The sequence below is a fragment of the Heterocephalus glaber genome, unplaced genomic scaffold, assembly GCF_053883595.1.
Source record: "Heterocephalus glaber isolate CG9 unplaced genomic scaffold, H.glaber_assembly_v1.0 deba00001606, whole genome shotgun sequence".
Taxonomy (NCBI): Eukaryota; Metazoa; Chordata; class Mammalia; order Rodentia; family Bathyergidae; genus Heterocephalus; species Heterocephalus glaber.
In genome coordinates this window covers 40,430,090-40,450,091 of record NW_028258377.1, presented here as the reverse complement: position 1 = coordinate 40,450,091, position 20,002 = coordinate 40,430,090, and the positions used below count along the sequence as shown (strand labels likewise).

At 43.7% G+C, this 20,002-nt stretch overlaps 1 protein-coding gene across 1 annotated transcript in view; it reads left to right on the top strand.

Annotated features, from left to right (window-relative positions):
• Positions 1–20,002, top strand: part of Slc36a2 (solute carrier family 36 member 2) — a 27,575-nt gene extending 7,573 nt beyond the window's left edge. The window contains exons 5-10 of the mRNA XM_004836672.3: positions 485–569; positions 3,674–3,892; positions 5,233–5,331; positions 16,102–16,268; positions 18,443–18,612; positions 19,567–20,002. Coding sequence (XP_004836729.2) covers positions 485–569; positions 3,674–3,892; positions 5,233–5,331; positions 16,102–16,268; positions 18,443–18,612; positions 19,567–19,838 — 1,012 coding nt within the window. The 3' untranslated portion in view covers positions 19,839–20,002. The remainder of the gene's footprint in view (positions 1–484; positions 570–3,673; positions 3,893–5,232; positions 5,332–16,101; positions 16,269–18,442; positions 18,613–19,566) is intronic.

Genomic DNA, 20,002 nt, shown 5'->3' with positions numbered 1-20,002 from the left:
TCTTGCCGTGGCCCTTAATGCCACGTTATAATCTCCCAGGCTCATTTCTGTCCTCTCACTAGCCTGCGAGGCACCAGCGGGAGGGCCATGTGTCACTTCCGTGTCCTCACTGCCCAACTGGGTGTCTGGCACGTGGGAGGAAGAATACTTTACATGTTAAGGACAGCTAGTAAAACATTGCGCTTCCTGCCCTGCCTCAGCAGTAACCACGGAGAGGAAAGGAATGCCGCAGGGCCAGGTGGGGGAAGCTCTGGGCTTGAAGAATTTTACCATTCACTGTGCTCAGAGTGTGAGCGTGTTAGAGAACCACTTTTTAAAAAGAACTATTGTTACTTCATTCTTACTGCCCCTTCGTTGGTTGTGGTGGGAAGACGAGGGTGCTGGTACAGGGCCACCAAGTCCTGGGGACAGGGCACAAGGTCGAGGAGTAGAACTGAAGAGTCAGCTTCTTTATCACAAGTTTGTCTCTTTTCCTTTCTTCCAGGCACATCGTGAGCGTCTTCCTTGTGGTCACCCAGCTGGGTTTCTGCTGTGTGTACATAGTATTTCTGGCTGATAATTTAAAACAGGTACACTCTTCTAGAAAAGATGGTGGAGGAAGCATGGAAAAGCAGGCTCTTCTGGTAGTCACACATTTCTTCATCTGAGTCCTGTGTCCCCCTTAGAGACTGGATTTGTCAGAGAGCCCAGCCTCCAGCCCAGGGAGGCGTCTGGGCATGTGCATGTGGTTAGTTTTGCCATGGTACCCTTTGCCGAGGACCTTGGACTCCTCCTTGAGGTGGACCTCTAAGATCCTGAGTGGGAAGGACCCTTGGAGTTTGTCAGCCCTCTTGTTTTGGAACTTAACCCTAATAGTGTTTCAAAAATTGGGGTTCTGTGTGTGTGTGTGTGTGTGTGTGTGTCTGTTTGTGTGTGTACACATGATGCCTAATCTTCTTTGGGGGATCTTTATCTACCTTTAGCTATTTACCAACGACTTAATGGTGCTCATCCTCAGGAAGTCCTGATCTAACCTAGAAGTTATCTTACAGAACTTAGAATAAAAGAATATGGGTAATAACAGAGGCCATCCTTAATCAATAGCTTACACAAGAAAGGCTACTTTTTAGAGCTCTTTTTCTTCTTTTAACAGTAATACCAAAATCTTAGAAATGTGAAAATGTTAGTAAACCCACAGAACTGGCCTGACAAAATGGGCTGTCGTGCTCCCCCACAAGCTCCCATGTGGACCCTTCCTCACCATAGCCACTGGTAGGGACTGGACCCTCCAGAGCCATAAGGCATAGTGAATCTTTTTCCTTCAAAAGCTAATTATCTCATTTATATCATCATCATGACAGAAAGCTGACCAAAGCAACTGGTTACCACTTTGCAATGACCTTACATTTTTAAATGTCATTTTTAATACTTTCATAATAGTTCATCACACAGGTTGACCATAACATGATCACTCTTCTACTGCTAGATGTTTCATTTATTTCTTTTTGTTTTTCTACGTCTATAATCTGTTGTGGTGACACATGAGTCTTTCACAAGTCTTTGTGCAGTCGTTTATTTCCTCTTTTTTGGTTGTGTGTTGTTTTTGCTTGTTTTGGGGATAGAACCCAGGACCTTACACATGCTAAGCAAGCGCTCCATTTCTGGACTATACTGTGATATTAAGCTGTGGAATTACTGATCCAAGCATGCTGCCAGATTGCTCTACAGAAAGCAGTCTTGGACCTTTATTATTATCTATAGCTATTATTCGCTACATTTATTTACCAGCTGTGTTTATTATCAAGGCAAGGACTGTCTTGAGAAGTTTATGGGTTAAGCAGGGTGTGTTCTAAAACATAAAAGCAAAATATCAATGTAATACTTTGGTGCCAGATCAGCCTGCCGCTGACAACACCCCGAGGCCAAGGCGCAGAGTCATGGGCACACGCAGAGCTCACAGGTGCGCGTCTGGACCAGGCACTGACGGGCAGCTCGGAGGAAAAGTGGTGGCAGCCAGGGTGGGAGAAGGGATGGGAGGAAACCTAGAGGCAGGACTGTATGGGTCTTGCTCAGGAGAAGCCATTCAATGGCCGACAGAAGGAGGAGTCACCAAGAGAAAGGAAGAGGCCTGAGGTCTGGGCAGGGCCCAGGATAGAGGCCTTGGATGCCTGGCTCATCTTCCAGGTGTTTCTCCTGTGTCGTGAGGTATTATGGAGATACGAGACTCAATGCTCCATATTTATGTATCCACAGTGTATACTTAAGTGGAAAGGGGGTTTCAAAATAAGTTTGTGCTCTGATTGCCATTTTATAAGATAAAAAGAATGTGTGCCATATGCATAACTTGTGACATTGTACGGAAAATATATAGATGAATATGCTGCAAGGTGTCACCATGACTGTCCATGCACACTGAAATTAACAATGCTTTTATATTTTCTTATTGCTTAACTCTAGTTCTAATTGTTCTGTGGTGACTTCTAATGCTTGCACAGTCATATTGCTTGTACCAATTAGGTCATGCAAACTCTAAACTACCATTCACTCACCAAGGACTCTGCCAGAGGGGTGTACGAGCTGTGCATATGCATTAGGACAGGGTGTTCTCAGCTCTTTCTTATTATAACGAATGGAGAATGTTAATAGTCCCATTGGATGGTGTTCAGGGGTGTTAAGTGTTCTTCAGTGGATGGCCCAATTCACACAAGGAAGAGTTCTCTATTTAAAATGCTTTGGGGCCAGGTGTGGTATGGTGGCACTCGCCCGTAATCCCAGCACTTAGGAGGCTGAGGCAAGAAGATTGCTTCGAGTTCAAGGCCAGGCTGGACTACATAATGATTTCAAGCCCAGCTGGAACTACATACCAACACCTGGTCTCAAAAAAGAAAACAAAAGCAACACAAAACAAGAAATGCTAGTATTGGTCCAATTAAAAAACCTTATAGGCTTGGGATGTAGTTCAGTGGCAGAACACTTGCCTAGCACATGCAAGCCGGGGTTCAATCCCCAGCAATGCCATCAATCAGTGAATCAGTAAGAAGGAAAAGGAATCGCTTCTCGGCCTTTTGGCTAAAAGCAAGTGAAGAAAGAAGAGGAGACAGTCACTGGGGTCAGCTAAGAAACAGGAAATGGTGGGTCTTTTTTTAATAAGCCAAAGAAGCAGATTCTGGGGCAATTTGATTAGAAAATGTGCTTAGTGCCAGGAGATTGGCAAAATTAAAGGCAGTTCTCAGAAAAGACCAGCAGCTGGGCAGTAGAGCTATTGGGCTCTTTCCAAAGGGTCCACTTTTAGAGTTAATTTTTACCCTTTTCTATTTCTGTCCTTTTGTTACTTGACTGGAGATTTATATTCCGATTCCTGGGAGACATTCGAGAGCCCCAGCCTGAGCCAAAGGCCCTGCCATCAGCTGTGATTTATGGCCCTCCAAGGCTGCACTAGGCAGTGAGAGAGAATTCACTACCATAAATCAGTGCCCAAAGCCAACAAACACCTGCCATAAGCCCGGTCATTAAAATAATTTTTATCAGATGTATTTGCATAGCCTCCTTTGAAGAAGTATAGTATGCAGGGTTTAAAGTAAAAAGTTCTAAATTCAGCCCGACTCCTTCATGATGGAGTTCGACTGTGGCAACGTGCTGAGCTCATGCGTCAGAAGATCTGTTTTCTCTCTTGCTTTTCCCATTCCTTCTGCAGGTAATAGAAGCTGTCAATGGCACAACCCACAACTGCCACAATAACAAGACGATGACCCTGACGCCCACGATGGACTCACGGCTCTACATGCTTGCCTTCCTGCCCTTCCTGTCGCTGCTGGTCCTCATCCGGAACCTCCGGGTCCTGACCATCTTCTCCCTGCTGGCCAACGTTAGCATGCTGGTCAGCCTGGTCATCATCGCCCAGCATATCACCCAGGTCCGTGCATGGCACTCACCGATGCCGCCAGGGGCAGGGCCTTTGTGCCAGTCAGGGACCAAGGGCTGGGTGTCGAGGGCCACCCCACGGAGGGGTAAGTGTGCTGCTCACTCTTAGGCCTACACCCACCCCCTTGTAAACTGCTTGCACAGGGACGTCTGCACTATCTCGCTCACCTGGATGTATACTCATTCGTGTTGCTTTTCCAAACACCTGTTTTTATGTTAAATTCTGGCTTTCAAAAATATTGCATTTGCTTTGTAAGGAAAGCATCTTGATTGGTAAACTATAGACCATCCCTATAATGACCAGCTAGCAGCAAAAGGCAGAAAAAAATTAGCTTCTTGTGCCATACTCTTATATCCTCTAGGCTGCAATTCCTGGCACCCAAAATTGCCCCAGGGAACACTGTAGGGAAAAAGGCCTAATATCTAGTGACCAAAGTGTAAACAGAATCTCAAAAACCATAAACAAGTCTTTTATGATGTTAATGACAATATCTTTGGGTTGTGGATATTAAATTTTCCTTCAATTTCCTTCCTAGTCTTTCTAATTCTTCTTTTATAGTAGACAACACTACATAGGCATTTAAGCTCCAGAAAATCCTTGATATACCCAACAACTTTCAGATGCTTTTCTCTTTCAGAAACCACAAGGGACCATAAAAGTTACATTGTCCAGGGAACTTAATAAAAATAATAAAATAACAAACATTTTAGAAAAACTACAGATCAGTCCTGTATTCCTTAGGAGTTACTGATGGATTCTACAACACTGAATTTCCTAATGAGACAGCTACTTCTGATTTAGCTTTGGACAATTCCAGAGACTATTCAATTAGGAAAATGGTTCTGTGATTATTTTCACATTCTGGGTCAGAGAGTACAGAGCATATTTACTCTATACCCTCGCCTCTCCTTCAACTTATTGCCCATGGAAAAAGAAAGGGGCTTTCACATTTAGCTACTTCCTTTGGGATCCCTAGTGTAGTCTACAATCACAGCAACAGTGCTTTCCAAGAGCCACGGCCACAGGCCTCTTACAGATGCTGTTGGGTACCTTAGCTCAGCACAGCCTGTGACATGTAGGGTTCTCTTTGGAGGTTTCTAATGAGCTGAACTTCCTCCGTGAGATGCTGACCTTCAGGATTTGACAATGCCCTCGTGTTCAGATTGGCCAGTGTTAAAATCCACGCTGATCATTGCCTACTTGCTTTTGAAGTAATCTCGACACTCAATTAAAAAGCATTCAGGTCTCCTCCCAGAGTACCTCTCTCCTCCAGGAGCTCTGATGTGCTTTCTGAGTGGCAAGCTCACTCACTGCCTTCCTCTCTCCTTCAGGGCATTCCAGACCCCAGCCGGTTGCCGCTGGCCACCAGCTGGAAGACCTACCCGCTCTTCTTTGGAACGGCCATCTTCTCATTCGAAAGCATCGGTGTGGTAAGGTTTGAACTGGGCGATCTGTCCTGGTGCCTGCTGAGAAACAAAGGGAGAGTCCCCCGGCCTCACTGGGGCCACTGTCACCAGCAGAGGAAAAGCAGATTACAACAGAGAGGCGGTCACGAGACAGTTTTCTTTTTGTCTCAATGTGTCTAATTACATATTCTTCTTCCTGTCAGCCTGAGTTTTCTAACCTTTTAAAACTAAGACTAATAATGGCAAACAATTTAAATGAAAAGATTTGATTAAATATAAAGTTGTAAACAGAAAAGAATTGTATATTTACATGGATTACTGTTAGTCTCTACTTCCACATTTGAGCCAGGGTAGTGCTATCCATCTAGTTTTAATTTACTTTTACTTGCATACATTAAAATTAACTTTGGGGGATATACGTTCCCATCAGCTTCGAAAAGTGCAGTGTCATAGACACATGACAGCCAGGATACAGAGCGGCTCTTCACCCCCAAATCCCTCGTGACTTCTGGTCGACTCTTGTACCCAGATCCTGACAGCTCCGTCTGTTCTGTCTGTTGTTTCATCTTTTCAAGAATGCCCTAGGGATGGGATCAGGCAGTGTGTGACCTCCTGAGACTGGCTCCTTTCCCCACATAGCCTAACGCCTTTAGGACCATCCCTGCCACTGCACGTGTCAGTGGCTCTGTCCTCGCCCGCAGGGCATTACTGTACCACGTTTTGTTTTATTGGTGCTCCTGCTGGAGAGCATCTTAGTAGCTTCTGTTCGTGGCACCTATGAATGATGCTGCTACAAGCCTTTGTGTACAGGTTTTGATTTCTGTTTACAAGGTCCCAGATTCACATGTATCTTTAACTTCTTAAGAAATCTCCTAGAAGTTTTCAGAATTTTTACTCCCACCAGAACGTAGGAACATCCCAGTCGTTCTGCATCTGTGCTAGTCCTTGCCTTTTGTCTTTGTTTTTGGGGTGTTTTGTCTGGTTTGCGGTGCTAGGGATGGAACTCGGGGCTCCTGCACATTAGACATGGGCTAAACTTCTGAACTACAGCGCTCCCAGCCAAGGCACTGCTTTTGAAAAATGAGGTTTGGAGAAATTCATTGTTCCTCTATTTTCCTCAGACTAGTTCTACTTCTTTCTCTTTTTCTAATTTTTATTTTTATTAGTACACGTTTCTGGTACACAATCATTACATCCATGGTGTGGAGTTGGTGCACATACATAGCACACCTTAAGTCTTTTTATGTCCCTTTCCCTTCCCCTCTCCCTTCTTCTACCTCTTGGTCCTTTACAACTTGCAAAACATCTCTCTCCCTGTTTCCTATGATCTATCTTTTATTTTGCTCTTTGATTTATTTATGGTTTGGTTTTCTCATCTGAGAGAAACCATGCCATAGTTAAGCTGTGTGTCTGATTTATTTCACTTAATTATGGTCTCAGGGTGCATCCGTTTTCCTACAAATTACTAAAATTTATTTTTTATGGCACAGTAGTACTCCACTGTGTATAAATATTACATTTTCTTTATCCATTCATCTCCTGATGGACATACAGGTCCTTTCCAAGATTTACCTATTATAAGTTATGCAGCTATAAACATGGGTATCCATGGATCATTGTGATATGATCTCTTTAACTCTTTCAGAAAGATACCTAGAAGAGGACTAGCTAGGTTACATGGAATTTCTATTTTTAGTTTTTTGAGGAATCTCCACACTGATTTCTATAGTGGTTGTATATTAGTTTACATTCCCACCAACAATGTAGAAGGGTGCTTTTATCCCCACAGGCTCTCCAACATTTTTTATTATTTGATTTCTTTATTTTATTTTATTTTTATTTTTTATTTATTTATTTATTTATTTTGGTACCGGGGATCGAATTCGGGTTCTTGCACTTGCAAGGCAGGCGGTGAAACCACTGAGCTAAATCCCCAGCCCTATTATTTGATTTCTTGATGATAGCCGTTCTTTCTGGAGTAAGAAGAATCTCACTGTTATGTTAATTTGCATTTCTTGGTCTTTAATTTCTTTCAGCAGTATTTTGTTGTTTTCAGCACACAACACTTGTACCTCCTTGGTTAAATGTATTCTTGAGTACTTTATTCTTTTTGGTGCTATTGTAAATGGAACTGTCTTTATTTCCTCTTCATACTGTTCCTTACTGGTATATAGAAATACAACTGATTTTTGCACACTGATTTTGTATCAGGCAACTTTGTCAAACTTATGTGGTAGCCAATAGCTAGTTCTCTCTTCTCTGTGTGTGTGTGTGTGAGTGTGTGTGTGTGTGTGTGTGTGTGTGTGAACTGAATGTTTTCTTTTGGGTTTTTTTTCTTCTTGTATCTCATTGGCTGGGCTAAAATTTCTAGTATAATGTTAAATAAAAATGACAGATGCAAACATTTTTGCCTTATTCTGGATCTTAGGAATGCTTTTAGTCTTTCACTGTTAAGTGTGGTGCTCACTGTAGATTTCTTTTAGATGATTTCTTTTGCTAAATGGTTTAGATGTTCCTTCTTTTCCTTGTTTGTTAAGTGTTTGTGAAATGAATTTGGTTAAATGTTCTTTGTGCATTAATTCAAGAATTCAAGTCATCATATGGCTTTTCTCCTCTTCATTCTATTAATATGATATATTACTTTAATTAGTTTCATCTGTTGAACACCCTGCACTCCTGGGATAAATTTCACATGGTCATGATACATAATCCTCTTAATGTGCCCCTAGGTTTGGTTTACTAGTATTTTATTAGGCAATTTTGTATCCACATTCATAGGAATATTGGTTTATACTTTTGTTTTTTGCAATATGCAATCCTGTTTATTTTATCTTGCTTTAAAGTGTGTTTCTTAAAGGCAACATATGGTTGGGTCCTGTTATTTAAATCAATTGATAATATTTATCCTTTTATTGGTATGGTTAGACAACTTGTAGTTATATTGTATTGTAGCCATATATATATATATATATATATATATATATATATATATATTTTTTTTTTTTTTTTGTACCTGGGATTGAACTCAGGACCTTGCACTTGCGAGGCAGGCAGCAGAACCACTGAGCTAAATCCCTGGCAAGTTACTTTTGTTTTTCTTTAGTTCTCCCTTTAGTACCTTCTTGTGGATTATTTGAATTCTTTTTTTAAGTACTGGAGATTGGTCACAGGGCCTTCACACTGAGCTACAGCCCAAGCCCTTTTTTAATTTTTTTATTTTGAGACAAGGTCTTGTTAAGCTTCCCAGGCTAAGCTCAAACTTGTAATCATCCTGCCTCAGCCTCCCACAGTGCTGGGATTACAGAAGTGTGCCACCATGCATGGCTCTAATGCTTTTTAGTATCCCACTTTAAATTATCTATTGACTTTTAAACTGTATATCTTTCTAAAAATGCTTCTTTTTTGTACTGGGGATGGAACTCAGGACCTTGTACTTGCAAGGCAGGCGCAGTGCCACTGAGCTAAATCTACAGCCCTAAAAATGCTTTTAGTGGTTGTTCTAGCAGTTATAATGTACATCTATAACTTTCCACAGCATACTTTGGGTTGATATTTTACCATTGCTAGTAAAAGGCAGAATTCGTACTGTCATGATCTATACCTAGACATCTCCCCAAAGCTTCGTGTGCTCACAGGTGAAGCCTTTGGGAGGTGATGGGATCATGGTAGCGTGATCCCATCAATGAATTCATCCACTGAGGAGCTTATAGCTGATTTGCTGTTAAGAGGCAGAATCTGGTAGGAAGAGGTGGATCACTGAGGGCAAGGCCTGCGAAAAGCTTATCTCTTCACTGCACCTTTCTTCACTCTCTCTGCTTCCCATTACCACACCATGAGCAATGCTCCTCTGCCATACCACCCTGCCTTGGACCTAGCCGACTATGGACTGAAACCTCTACAAACCGTGAGCCAAAATAAACCTCTCCTCCTTTAAGTTGTGGGTGTAAGATATTTTCCAGAAGTCATGAGGGATATGACTAAGAAAGATTTTGGTATCAGAGAGGTGGGGTCATTGCTATGACACTACTGGCCATGTGGTTTGGAAGCCTTTGGAACTGGTTCTTGGGAGGAGTTTGGAAAGGTTTGGAGATGCCAGCTAGAGAAGCAGCCCTAGAATGCCGTGAGCCTAGCTTGATGGGAGATACTGGTCAGCACTCAGGAGACCAGAATGGTGACAGAAATGCAAACAGTAAAGACCAGTCTCAGGAGGTTTCGGTTGGGAAAAAGGATGCCATTGGCAGTGGGCCTCTAAGCCATGTGTGTTATGCTCTGGCAGAAAACTTGTGTACATTTTGCTCCTGTCCTGAGACTTTGTGGGAGACTGAAATTAAGAGCAGCAGCCTAATTAATCTGGCAGAAGAAATTTCAAGGCAAACAAACATTCAGGGTGTAGCATGGATAGTGCTTCGTGCATTTAGCCAGGTTTATACTGAAAACCAAGAGCAAGCAGCACTGCTGAATGTTTTAAATTTCAGTTTGGCCAGAAAGGAAGCTCAGATAAAGTTGGGGCCTGCAAAGATGAACCAGAAGACAGCTTGGTTGCCAAAAAGACTAGCATTAAAAATAAGCCAACTACTTTACAACAGGACAAATGGGAAAAATGGCTTAAGGGCCATATTGGGAAAGAGCAAGCTTCTACAATTTGGCCTGCAAAAGTGAAAGAGTGCTTTGAGAAGAGAGTCCCAGGACACCCTGTTGGAATTGATTCCCTGGGATTCACTTCACCTGACCAGCCATCCAGGCAACTGAAGGCCTCTGCAACCACAGGCCAGATGGAAAAAAGCCTAGCTCCTGCTCCACTAGTGACAGACTTTGGCATCATCCACATGGTGCTAGTTTTAGGTACATGGAGAATAAAAGAGTTGTGGAGTCAGAGAGGTTTCCACCTGGATTTTAGGAGGCCTGGGAGGCCACACAAGGTGCCCCAGAGGGCAGTGTGTGAAACTGTGAGAGTGAAGGTGAAAGTGCAGTGGAGACCCCAGAATGTTGAGAAACCAGGAACATGGAGCATCTGAGGAAAGCTGCAAGGAGGTAGAAAGCCTTGCCCAAGAAAGAAACCTTGAGGGTTACAACTGCTGGCAATGCTTATAGGGGCCAGGCCAGCCATTTGGCGTGTACATCTCAGCCACACCTTGTTCTGGATGCTGGACATGGAACTGTGGGATTTAATGTTTTCCCTGCAGGGTTTCAGTCTTGCTTGGGTCCCACTCCTTTCTGTTTCCTATTTTTCCCTGTTGGAATGGGAATGTTTGCCCTGTGCTGTTGAATGTTGGCAGTGTTCAACTTGGTTTTGATTTTTCCCAGGATCTCACAGCTAAGAGTTTGCTTGAGTGTCAGAGGAAACTTTTGGACTTTCCAGCACTTCTGAAACTGTTAGGACTTTGGCAAGTCTTAGAGGTGGACTAAATGTGTTTTATATAAAGTGATGTGCATGAGTCTTTGCGGCCTAGGAGTGGAGACACTTATCATCATATAGGTCTCTTTAATATCCTCCTTTTATGTTATATTTCCATGTGTATTACATCTAAATCCAATAAACACCATCAGAAGCCAGGCATGGTGGCACACACCCATAATCCTAGCTACTTGGGAGGCAAGAAGATCTCAAGTGCAATGCCAGTCTGGGCAACTTAGTGAGACCTTGTCTAAAGATAACTATTATTGACCGGGGATTTAGCTCAGTGGTTCTGCTGCCTGCCTCACAAGCACAAGGTCCCGAGTTCAATCCCTGGTACCAAAAAACAAAGCAAAAACAGAAACAAACAAAAATTACTATTATTATTATTATTATTATTATTATTATTATTATGCCATTAAGGAAATACAAAACAAAACAATTCTGAGCATTCACTTTACTCCAGTAAGAATGGCTGTCAAGAACACAAAAACAACAAATGTTGGCAAGGACGTGGGGATAAAGGAACCTTTCTACATTGCTGGTGGGGATGTAAACTAGTACAACCACTATGGGAGGATCAGTATGGAAATATCTCCAAAAAACTGAAAACAGAAATTTCATTTGACATAGCTGTATCTCTCTTGGATATATTTCTGAAAGAGTTAAAGTCATCATACAATAGTGATCTTGCATATTCATGTTTATAGTATTGCAATTCACAACTGCTAAACTATAGAAATAGCCTAGGTGTCCCATCAGCAGACAAATGGAAAAAGAAAAGGTGGCATATATACCCAGTAGAGTATTATTCAGCCATGAAAAAGTCATCTGTAGGAAAATGGAGGCATCTTGAACCTGTAATGTTAAGTGAATCTCCATTAACATTTCTTTTAGAACAGGTCTAACAGAAAAAGTTTACTCTGAAATTATTTTTATTTGCCTTTATTCCTGAAAGGCACACTATTCATGATACTGACTTCTAGGAGTTTTTCGATCAGTTTGAAAATACAGTTTTTGTGTCTTTAGCCTTTGATCGTTTCTGACAAGCGGTGTGATAGTTTCTCTCTGGTTACTTTCATGATATTTTTAATCATCAGTTTTAAATAGTTCTATGTGGCAGTTTTCTTTTGAGTTTGTTCTATTTGATACTCAACTTTTAAACTTAATTTATTAAATCTGCAAATGTATGTCTTTTTCTTAATTTGGAAAGTTTTCAACCATTACTTTTTCAAATTCTTTCCAGCACCAACCTTTTTCTCTTCTCCTTTTGCAGCTCCAATGATCTAATCATTAGACCTTTAGTTATATATCCCACAGGTTTCTGGGGATCTATTCAAATTTTTCGAAAGCTTTTTCTCTGTATTGTTTAGATTTGGTCATTTCTGTTGATCTGTTTTCAAGTTCACTGAGTATCTTCTGTCATCTACATTCTGCGATCAAGCCTCTGAAGTAAGATATTTTTAAGTTGTTATTTCCAGTTCTACAGTTTCCATTTAGTTCTTTTATTTTGCTTTTACTTCTTTTATTTTGGTCCAATTATTTCAACAGTGTTCTCCCTTTAGGAAGCATGATTATAATAGGTAGTTTAAAGTTTTTGTCAGATCTTTCCAACATTTGAGTCATTTTAGGGTTGGCATTTATACTGGTCAGCTTTTCTGTTGCTGGAGCAATATACCAGACACCTACAACTTAAAGGAGGAGAGGTTTATTTTTGGCTCACAGTTTTAGAGTTTTAGTCCATGGTCAGCTGGCTCAAAGGCAGAAACATCACGATAGAAGGGTGTGGAAGGGCAAAGCTGCTAGTTCATGGTAGCTGGGAAGCAGAGTAAAGGACAGAGCCAGAGAGAACACCTTCCAAAGGCAAATCCCAGTGACTCTCTCCTAACACTACAGTCACCTGTGAGGGTCAGGGATTAATCCACTGAGGAGAACAGCACCTCCATGATCCAATCTCCTCTCCAGGTGTCTCTTAATCTGATTGAGTTGATGATTACACCTAACCAGAACAGTATCTGTTGTCTCTTCCCTTGAGAGTTGCTGAGGTTTTTGTGGCCCCTTGTATGTCGAGGGCAAAGAAGTCCATAGATGGCCATCTACACAGTAATTCAGTTCTCAAAACCCTGCTTTGCTACTTCACCTCAGCTCGCTCTGTTGCGGAAACCTCGTAAAGAAATACACAGAGACACAGAATTCGGATAAAATAATAAAATTTCTTCTCTGGAGCGGGCCGGAATGCCAGAAACCAGTCTGGTCAGTATCCGCCCCTCTTTGTTCAGCGTTTCCCTTTTTATGTCCTTTTTAGCCATTATCTCATCCCTAGTGGTCTTTGATGTGTAAATACAATTCCAGTTCCTATTTACAAGTCACAGACACAAGATAGGCACATATACATTGTAAATTCACCCTGGCCTGGTAACTTTGTTAGGTTAATGAAGTTACAGGTTAGAGTCAGATAATCATCACCTTAAACAAGGAGTTCCAGGAAAAGCAAATCTTAAAAGAACACATTACTTATTTTGCTTCTGCAACTACCTTGATATTCAATCTATTAAGTTATCTAAAACTTTTCCATATCAGCTCCATGTCAGCTCAGAGCTGAGCCCAGGACTTCACTCTCAGGTGTCAGGGATCACTTTCTCAGTTGCCTCCTCTGTTCTCCTGCATGTTCACCAGCTCCTACTGTCTCCTTGTTCTGGTCTTCTGGCTAGAAATCCAGGATTTTACTTTTCCTGCACTTTCATGCAGTTCCTGTGGCTCAGTCTGCCTCTAGAGTTAAATACTCACATAAAAGGAAGAGAAAAATAATAGAGATTCTTTCCAGAGCCAGCTTCATGGGTATGCAACCTGCACAGCCTCGTAGGGCTCCACCTCCAGAAGAACCCCTCCTCAGCTTAATGCTCTGCTTTCACCACCTTGATGTTCTTGGTTTTTGAGCAAGGGGCCCTGCATTTTCATTTATATTAGGCCCCATAAATGATGTACCTAGTCCTGATTTCCCTACACTCTTCAGACTCCTGGAGCCCATTTTCCCAGTTGCCTGGCTGAGAGAGAAGTTCTTTATGTTAGATCTTTAGGTGCGCAGGTGACCATCACAGTCACTGATACAAAACTGGAACTTGCCCTGGGAGAATGGCCCAGAGCTAATACAAAGAACAGAAAAATAGGGTCTGGGTTCAGGCTCTCTCTCCCACAGCAGTCCTCATTCCAGATTCTCTGGCCAATTAAAAGGTTTCTCCTGGAGTGTCTTGTTCTTTCTTTCTTTTTTTTTTTTTTTTTGTACTGGGGATTGAACTCGGGACCTTGCGCTTGCAAGGCAGGCAGCAGAACCACTGAGCTAAATCCCTAGCCCTTGTTTTGTTTCTCTGTCTGTGCCTACTGCATAATTTTAGGATTTAGGCTTCCTTTGAGTTTAAACAGAGAGAGAGAAGAAAAAAAAATCAGGAAACTCACCACTATAATGCTCACTCACATGCAGAAAGTGGAAACTTGACCTCTCTCTCTCTCCCTGCACAAAAATCAACTCCAAATGGATCAAAGACCTTAAAGTAAGATATAAACTCTGAAATTCCTAGGAGGAAACACTTCAAGATATTGGTGCAGGCAACGGTTTTCTGGGTCCCCAAAGCACAGCAAACAGAAGCAAAAATTGACAACTATGATTAATTCAAACCAAAAGCTTCTGCACGGGAAAGGAAACAACAAAGCAAAGAGACAAGCTGCACAATGGGAGAGAGTATTTACCAACTATTTGACAAATGGTTAACAGCCAGGATATATAAGGAACTCAAAAAGCATAATAATAACCCTCCCAAGTCATCCAGTCAAAGTGGACAAATGATCTGAATAGACACTTCTCAGAAGAAACAATACAAATGGCCAACCGATAGATGGAAAAATGCTCATCATTAGCCTTCAGGGAAATGCAAGTAAAAACCACAACGAGGTATCATCTCACCCTGGTCAGAATGGCAGTTACCAAAAGAAACAAAAAGTAAATGTCAGTGAGGATGTGGGGAAAGGGAGACCCTCGGGGTCTCGCTGCTGGTGAGAGCGTAAATTAGCACCGCCATTATGGAGAACAGCACGGAGGGTCTGCAAAAGCTAAAAGGTGAACTGTTAAAAGTATGGCCCAGCTGTCCCACTTCTTGGTACACAGCTACAGAAAATGAAGTCAACAGACTGAGGATCCCTCTTCACAGCAGCTAAGATATGGAATCAGCCTGCATGCCCTGCAACAGGTGATTGGATAAAGAAGTTGGTATGCCTACACAATTCAGCCATGAAGAAGGAGGAAATCTTGGCATCTGCAGCAAAATGGGTGGAATTGGCAGTTACTGTGTCAGGAAGTTAGCTAGATGCAGAAAGATAAGTGCCGGTTCTCTTTCATATATGGAAGCTAAAAATTGTCGACCTGAAAATAGGACCGTGATAACTAGAGATTGGCAGCAGTGGTGAGGAGGGTTGGATTTGATCAGTTCACGCTGTATTCGTGTATGGAAATATCTATTAATGTGTAGAATTGATATGTTAATAAAATTAAGACTATCGCTGTTTGAGCAGAGTGCGCCTCCTGCTGGCCAGGTCTTGAGCTCCTTCATCCGGGTAACCCGTGGAGCTCTCGGTGGCCCCTGCTCATCTTGTCCTTCCAGGCCTTCCTCTTCTTTTCCTTTCCCTCACTTTCCCCCTTCCTTTTCTTTCTTCCCCATTTTCCCTTTTCCTCTTCTTCCTTCTTTTCCTCCCCGCCTTTTCCCTTTCATTTTTTTTCTTTCACTGTGGCAAAATACACCTAACGTAAAATGTTCCATCTTAACCAGTCTGATGTGCAAGTTTGGCAAATACATTCACACGCTGTACAGCCCCTGCTGCCATCCCTCTCCAGCATGCTTTTCACCTGGCAAAGCTGAAGTGGTACTCACTAAGCAATAACTCCCACTCCTCCCTCGCTCCAGTCCCTAGCAGCCCCGATCTATTGTGTGTCCCTGTGTACCGGACTGCTCAGATACCTCTTGTCAGCGGAAGCATATGTTATCGATCATTTCGAGACTGGCTTATTTCGCTTACAGAATGTCCTCAAGGTTCATCCATATTGTAGTGTGTGTCCAAATTGCCTTCTTTTAAAAGGCTAAATAATATACTATTGCACAGATATACCGCACTTTGTTTATCCATTTTCCGGATAAACACTTGGATTGTTTCCATTTTGGGGGGCTACAATGAATAATACTTGGATGAACATGAGTCTACAAATACCTCTTTGAGTCCCACCTTCCAATGCTTTTGAATATATTCCCAGAAGTGGCATGCCTTTCTCTTATTTATATATTCACAGTTTAGTTTTGTTGTTGGTTAGCTGGTTTTCTTACTTCCTCTCTCCTTGCACTGTGATGTTTCCATAGGTTCTGCCTCTGGAAAACAAGATGAAGGATACCCGCCACTTCCCTGCCATCCTGTCTTTGGGAATGTCCATCATCACCGCCCTGTACATCGCCATCGGGGCTCTGGGTTACCTGCGCTTCGGAGACAACATCAGAGCCAGCATAACCCTTAACCTGCCCAACTGTTGGTACCTTCGTGGACTCTCAGGTGGCGGGACTGAGGGATGGATGGAAACATGCCGTTCTCATCCTCTGCCCCTCCATAGCCGGGAAGCCAAGATCTGGAGGGGAGAAGCAGAGTTGTCACTGGAATCCTGGGTCCCCAGCTCCTCCTCCAACAGCAGCTCCCCACTGAGTTAGGCCACATCACCTAAAGTGATGGGGACATGGTTCAGAAGCGAGGGCAGAAGTGAGAATCTCGCCATTTAGGGAGAGGAGGGACAAGCACGGAGGAAGGCAGGAGGGAGAAGTCTGGGGGCGCCAGCACTTCCAGTCCTGCTTACCGAGGTGGGGACCGAGTCCGGCTCATCACGGCCACTGGTACACATCCCCTTAGTCAGGGTGGCCTGGATAAAAAGGTGTAAAACACCAATCTGGGGGACCACTGGCATCTGTAAGCATGTTATGCCCAATGTACCCAGTTCACGGAGCAGTTTGATGCCACCACCTTCCACAGTGCCATCTGTGAACAGACACAGGACCCCATATTACACTGTGTGGCATTTTGCCCACACAGAGACAGATGGTTAACTCCAGGATGACTCGGTCTTTCTAACCAAACAGTCATTAGGGGACCTAATTTGCCCAAATGGGGCTCTTTCCCCACAAATGTCAGTCACCAACGAGTTACTACACACAGATGCCAGTCTAGACAGAGTAGGGTGTGGACTATGGTGGTGAAATTTTACTGTCTTCTCTAGCAACAGGGTAGAGTCAGAGAGGTAGATTGTAAATGCACACAGACTCTACCGTATCCTCCAGAGTAACAAACAGGCCTTGGAGATTTGGTTATTTTTTGAGGCAGGGTCTCACTATGTACTTCAGCTTGGCCTTGAACTCACTATGTAGCCCAGGCTGGCCTCAAACTCACAGTGATCCTCCTGCCTCAGCCTCCCAAGTGCTAGGATCACAGGAGTGCGCCACCACGCTCAGCTAGGCCTTGGAGATTTCTGAGGAAAGAAGACACATCAGAATGAGACAGCCACAGATTTGGGATGCTGAAACAGGAGGATCAAAAAAAAGTTCTAGGCCACTCTGCACAACTTAGCAAGACTTTGTCTCAAAATAAAGAGGAGTGGGCATGTAGCTCAGTGGTAGAGTTTGCCCCTGGGTTCAATCTGCAGAGAGAGAGAGAGAGAGAGAGAGAGAGAGAGAGAGAGAGGACAGCAGGAAAGTGGTTGTCCAGTAATACAACTCAGTCCTCCAGGTCCCAGCCCCAGCTCCCTGGCCCACTGGCTTATGCTCCTGGTTCATTTATTTTACCTCTTGGAGCCTCAGTTTGCAGCTATAAAGCAGAGTTTTCCTGAGGATTATGTTGGGCCGTCTCTAAAAGCATCTGAACTGTGGTACCTGCTCAAAAGAAGATTTCAGGGTACCAGTAGTGTTTGGATTGTTGGAAAAGGAGTAATCAGGATGCTCCAGGAAGCAGGACTAGTGTAAGCGAGAAACACAAAAATACGGAAGTTAGGTTTTTTTAAGGAGTGACCAAACACACTTCTCCAGTGTGGTGAGTTGGCCCTACTACATTAGTGAACTAAAGGAAAACAGTTATGTCTCCTCAGGTCCTAAAGAAACTCTGAGAGAACTCAACATGTCCTGAAGCTACACACCCTCTTTCTCCACCTCTGGCCTAGCCTACAAGTAACCTTGTCTTTCCTTTAATCCATCCCCTCAGCCCCCAGGCTCCACGCAACCTCATTTATAAACTCTTCTTCCTGGGATTCTCCCAATTAAGCAGCAACATTTGTGGGGAGCTGGGTAAATGCCAAGAGCTTTGGGGATCCAGAGAATTTCTAGGGACTGACAGGGACGAAAAAGCACCGCAGTCTTTTGGATTCAGGGTTTTCATAGCCGTGTCTCCCTGGGAAAGTGTCTGACCTGAGCCTCTCTCTTCTGAATCCGCACTAATGGCCCCATGGGCATGGTTGGTGAAGGTGCCATGTGTGCCCGTGCTCAGGGTCCTCTGTGCCTCACCAGCGGTGCCCTCCCGCCTGTTGGCATTGAATCCATGATGCTTCCCTCTGTCTTCACTGTGTTTTCTGCTGTGACTTCGCCCTGACTCTAGAGGGGAACCGCAGCCCCGGGGATGGTCCCAAGGGCAGAGGCTGGTTCCCGGAGAGCATGGGTCTGGTTTGTTCCACAGGCTGTACCAGTCGGTGAAGCTCCTCTACATCGTCGGCATCCTGTGCACCTATGCCCTGCAGTTCTATGTCCCGGCAGAGATCATCGTGCCCTTCACGGTCTCCCGGGTGTCGGAGCGCTGGGCCCTGCCTGTGGACCTGTCCGTCCGCCTCGCCATGGTCTGCCTGACTTGTGAGTAGAGAGCAGAGCACAAGGTTTCCTGAGGGCCATCAGGAGCCAGCCAGGTTGGTGGGGGACAGTCCTGCAGCCAGCATTTATTACACACTTACTGTATTTCAAGGACTGTTCTGAAGCTTTGCACGTGTTACTCACTGGGATAACCTTGCTCCTACATGGACTCTAGACAGATTTATTCCTGTCCAGTCAAAGGACCCAGTTTACCAAATAATAGTCATAAGAATCGACATTAATCGAATACTTGCTGTGGGCCAGGCACAGTGCTAGGTTCTTCCTAGTTTATAGTTCATAACATTTTATTCAGTCCCCACGGGAAGCCTCATAAGGTAGAACTATGCTAAACCCTACTTCACAAAAGGGGAAACTGAGACCGGGAGTGACACCTAATTGGCCAGTTAAGAATCAGCAGTGAGATGTGAACCCAGTCATCTAACTCCAGAGTCAGTGCCCTTCTCTGGGAGGTTGACAGCCAGATAAGAGGCTGACCCTTATCCTGAAACAGCCAATTACTCAAATCCACTATCTGGAGAGGTCTTCCCTTCCGTTCCCCTGACCAAGTGGCTATACAAACGGCTGTCTTTGGCAGATGTGGAAGCCAAATCATCTGAAAACTCCAGAGCTCATAAATAAATCTTGTTTTTTCTCATGCTAATACTTCTACTATTAGTTCAATTGTGGACAACCTCCTCCCCAGGCATGGAGTTGGCAGAGAAAGGTTTTGCTTCCCAACAATGTGAATGTATTTATTAGAACAATTGGGAGGAGATAGGTCAAAATGTTAAGGCACCTTCTCTAAGGAATGTGGGGGCTATTACAGGACTTCTAACTGCTACTTTCTGTAACTGAATTTCTGAGAAACATATCATTTATTAAAAAGAGGATTTAAGAACACACTGAAAAAGCTCGGCTAAGCCCGGGGTTCTCCACCTGCTCCCTGTCATCTCCTAGGCATGCTGGCCATCCTCATCCCCCGCCTGGACCTGGTCCTCTCCCTGGTGGGCTCCGTGAGCAGCAGTGCCCTGGCTCTCATCATCCCCCCACTCCTAGAGATCGCCACCTACTCCTCCGAGGGGCTGTGCCCGCTCACCATCGCCAAGGACGCCCTCATCAGCATCCTGGGCTTCGTGGGCTTCGTGACGGGGACCTACCAGGCCCTGGACGAGCTGATTGAGTCAGAGGAGTCTCTCCCTTCTTCCAACTCCACCATCTTTAATCAGTGAGAATGGGACCCCTCCTTACCCACCAACACCCGATGAATAATGGCATGGATCTCTTTTATATGCACTATCTCTATGTTGCTATTTTGCATTTTCTCTGGGCTAAGGCACAGTAAAATAAGCAAGGACTCGCCAGCTACAAGGTCTAAATGATAATTTAAAAAATT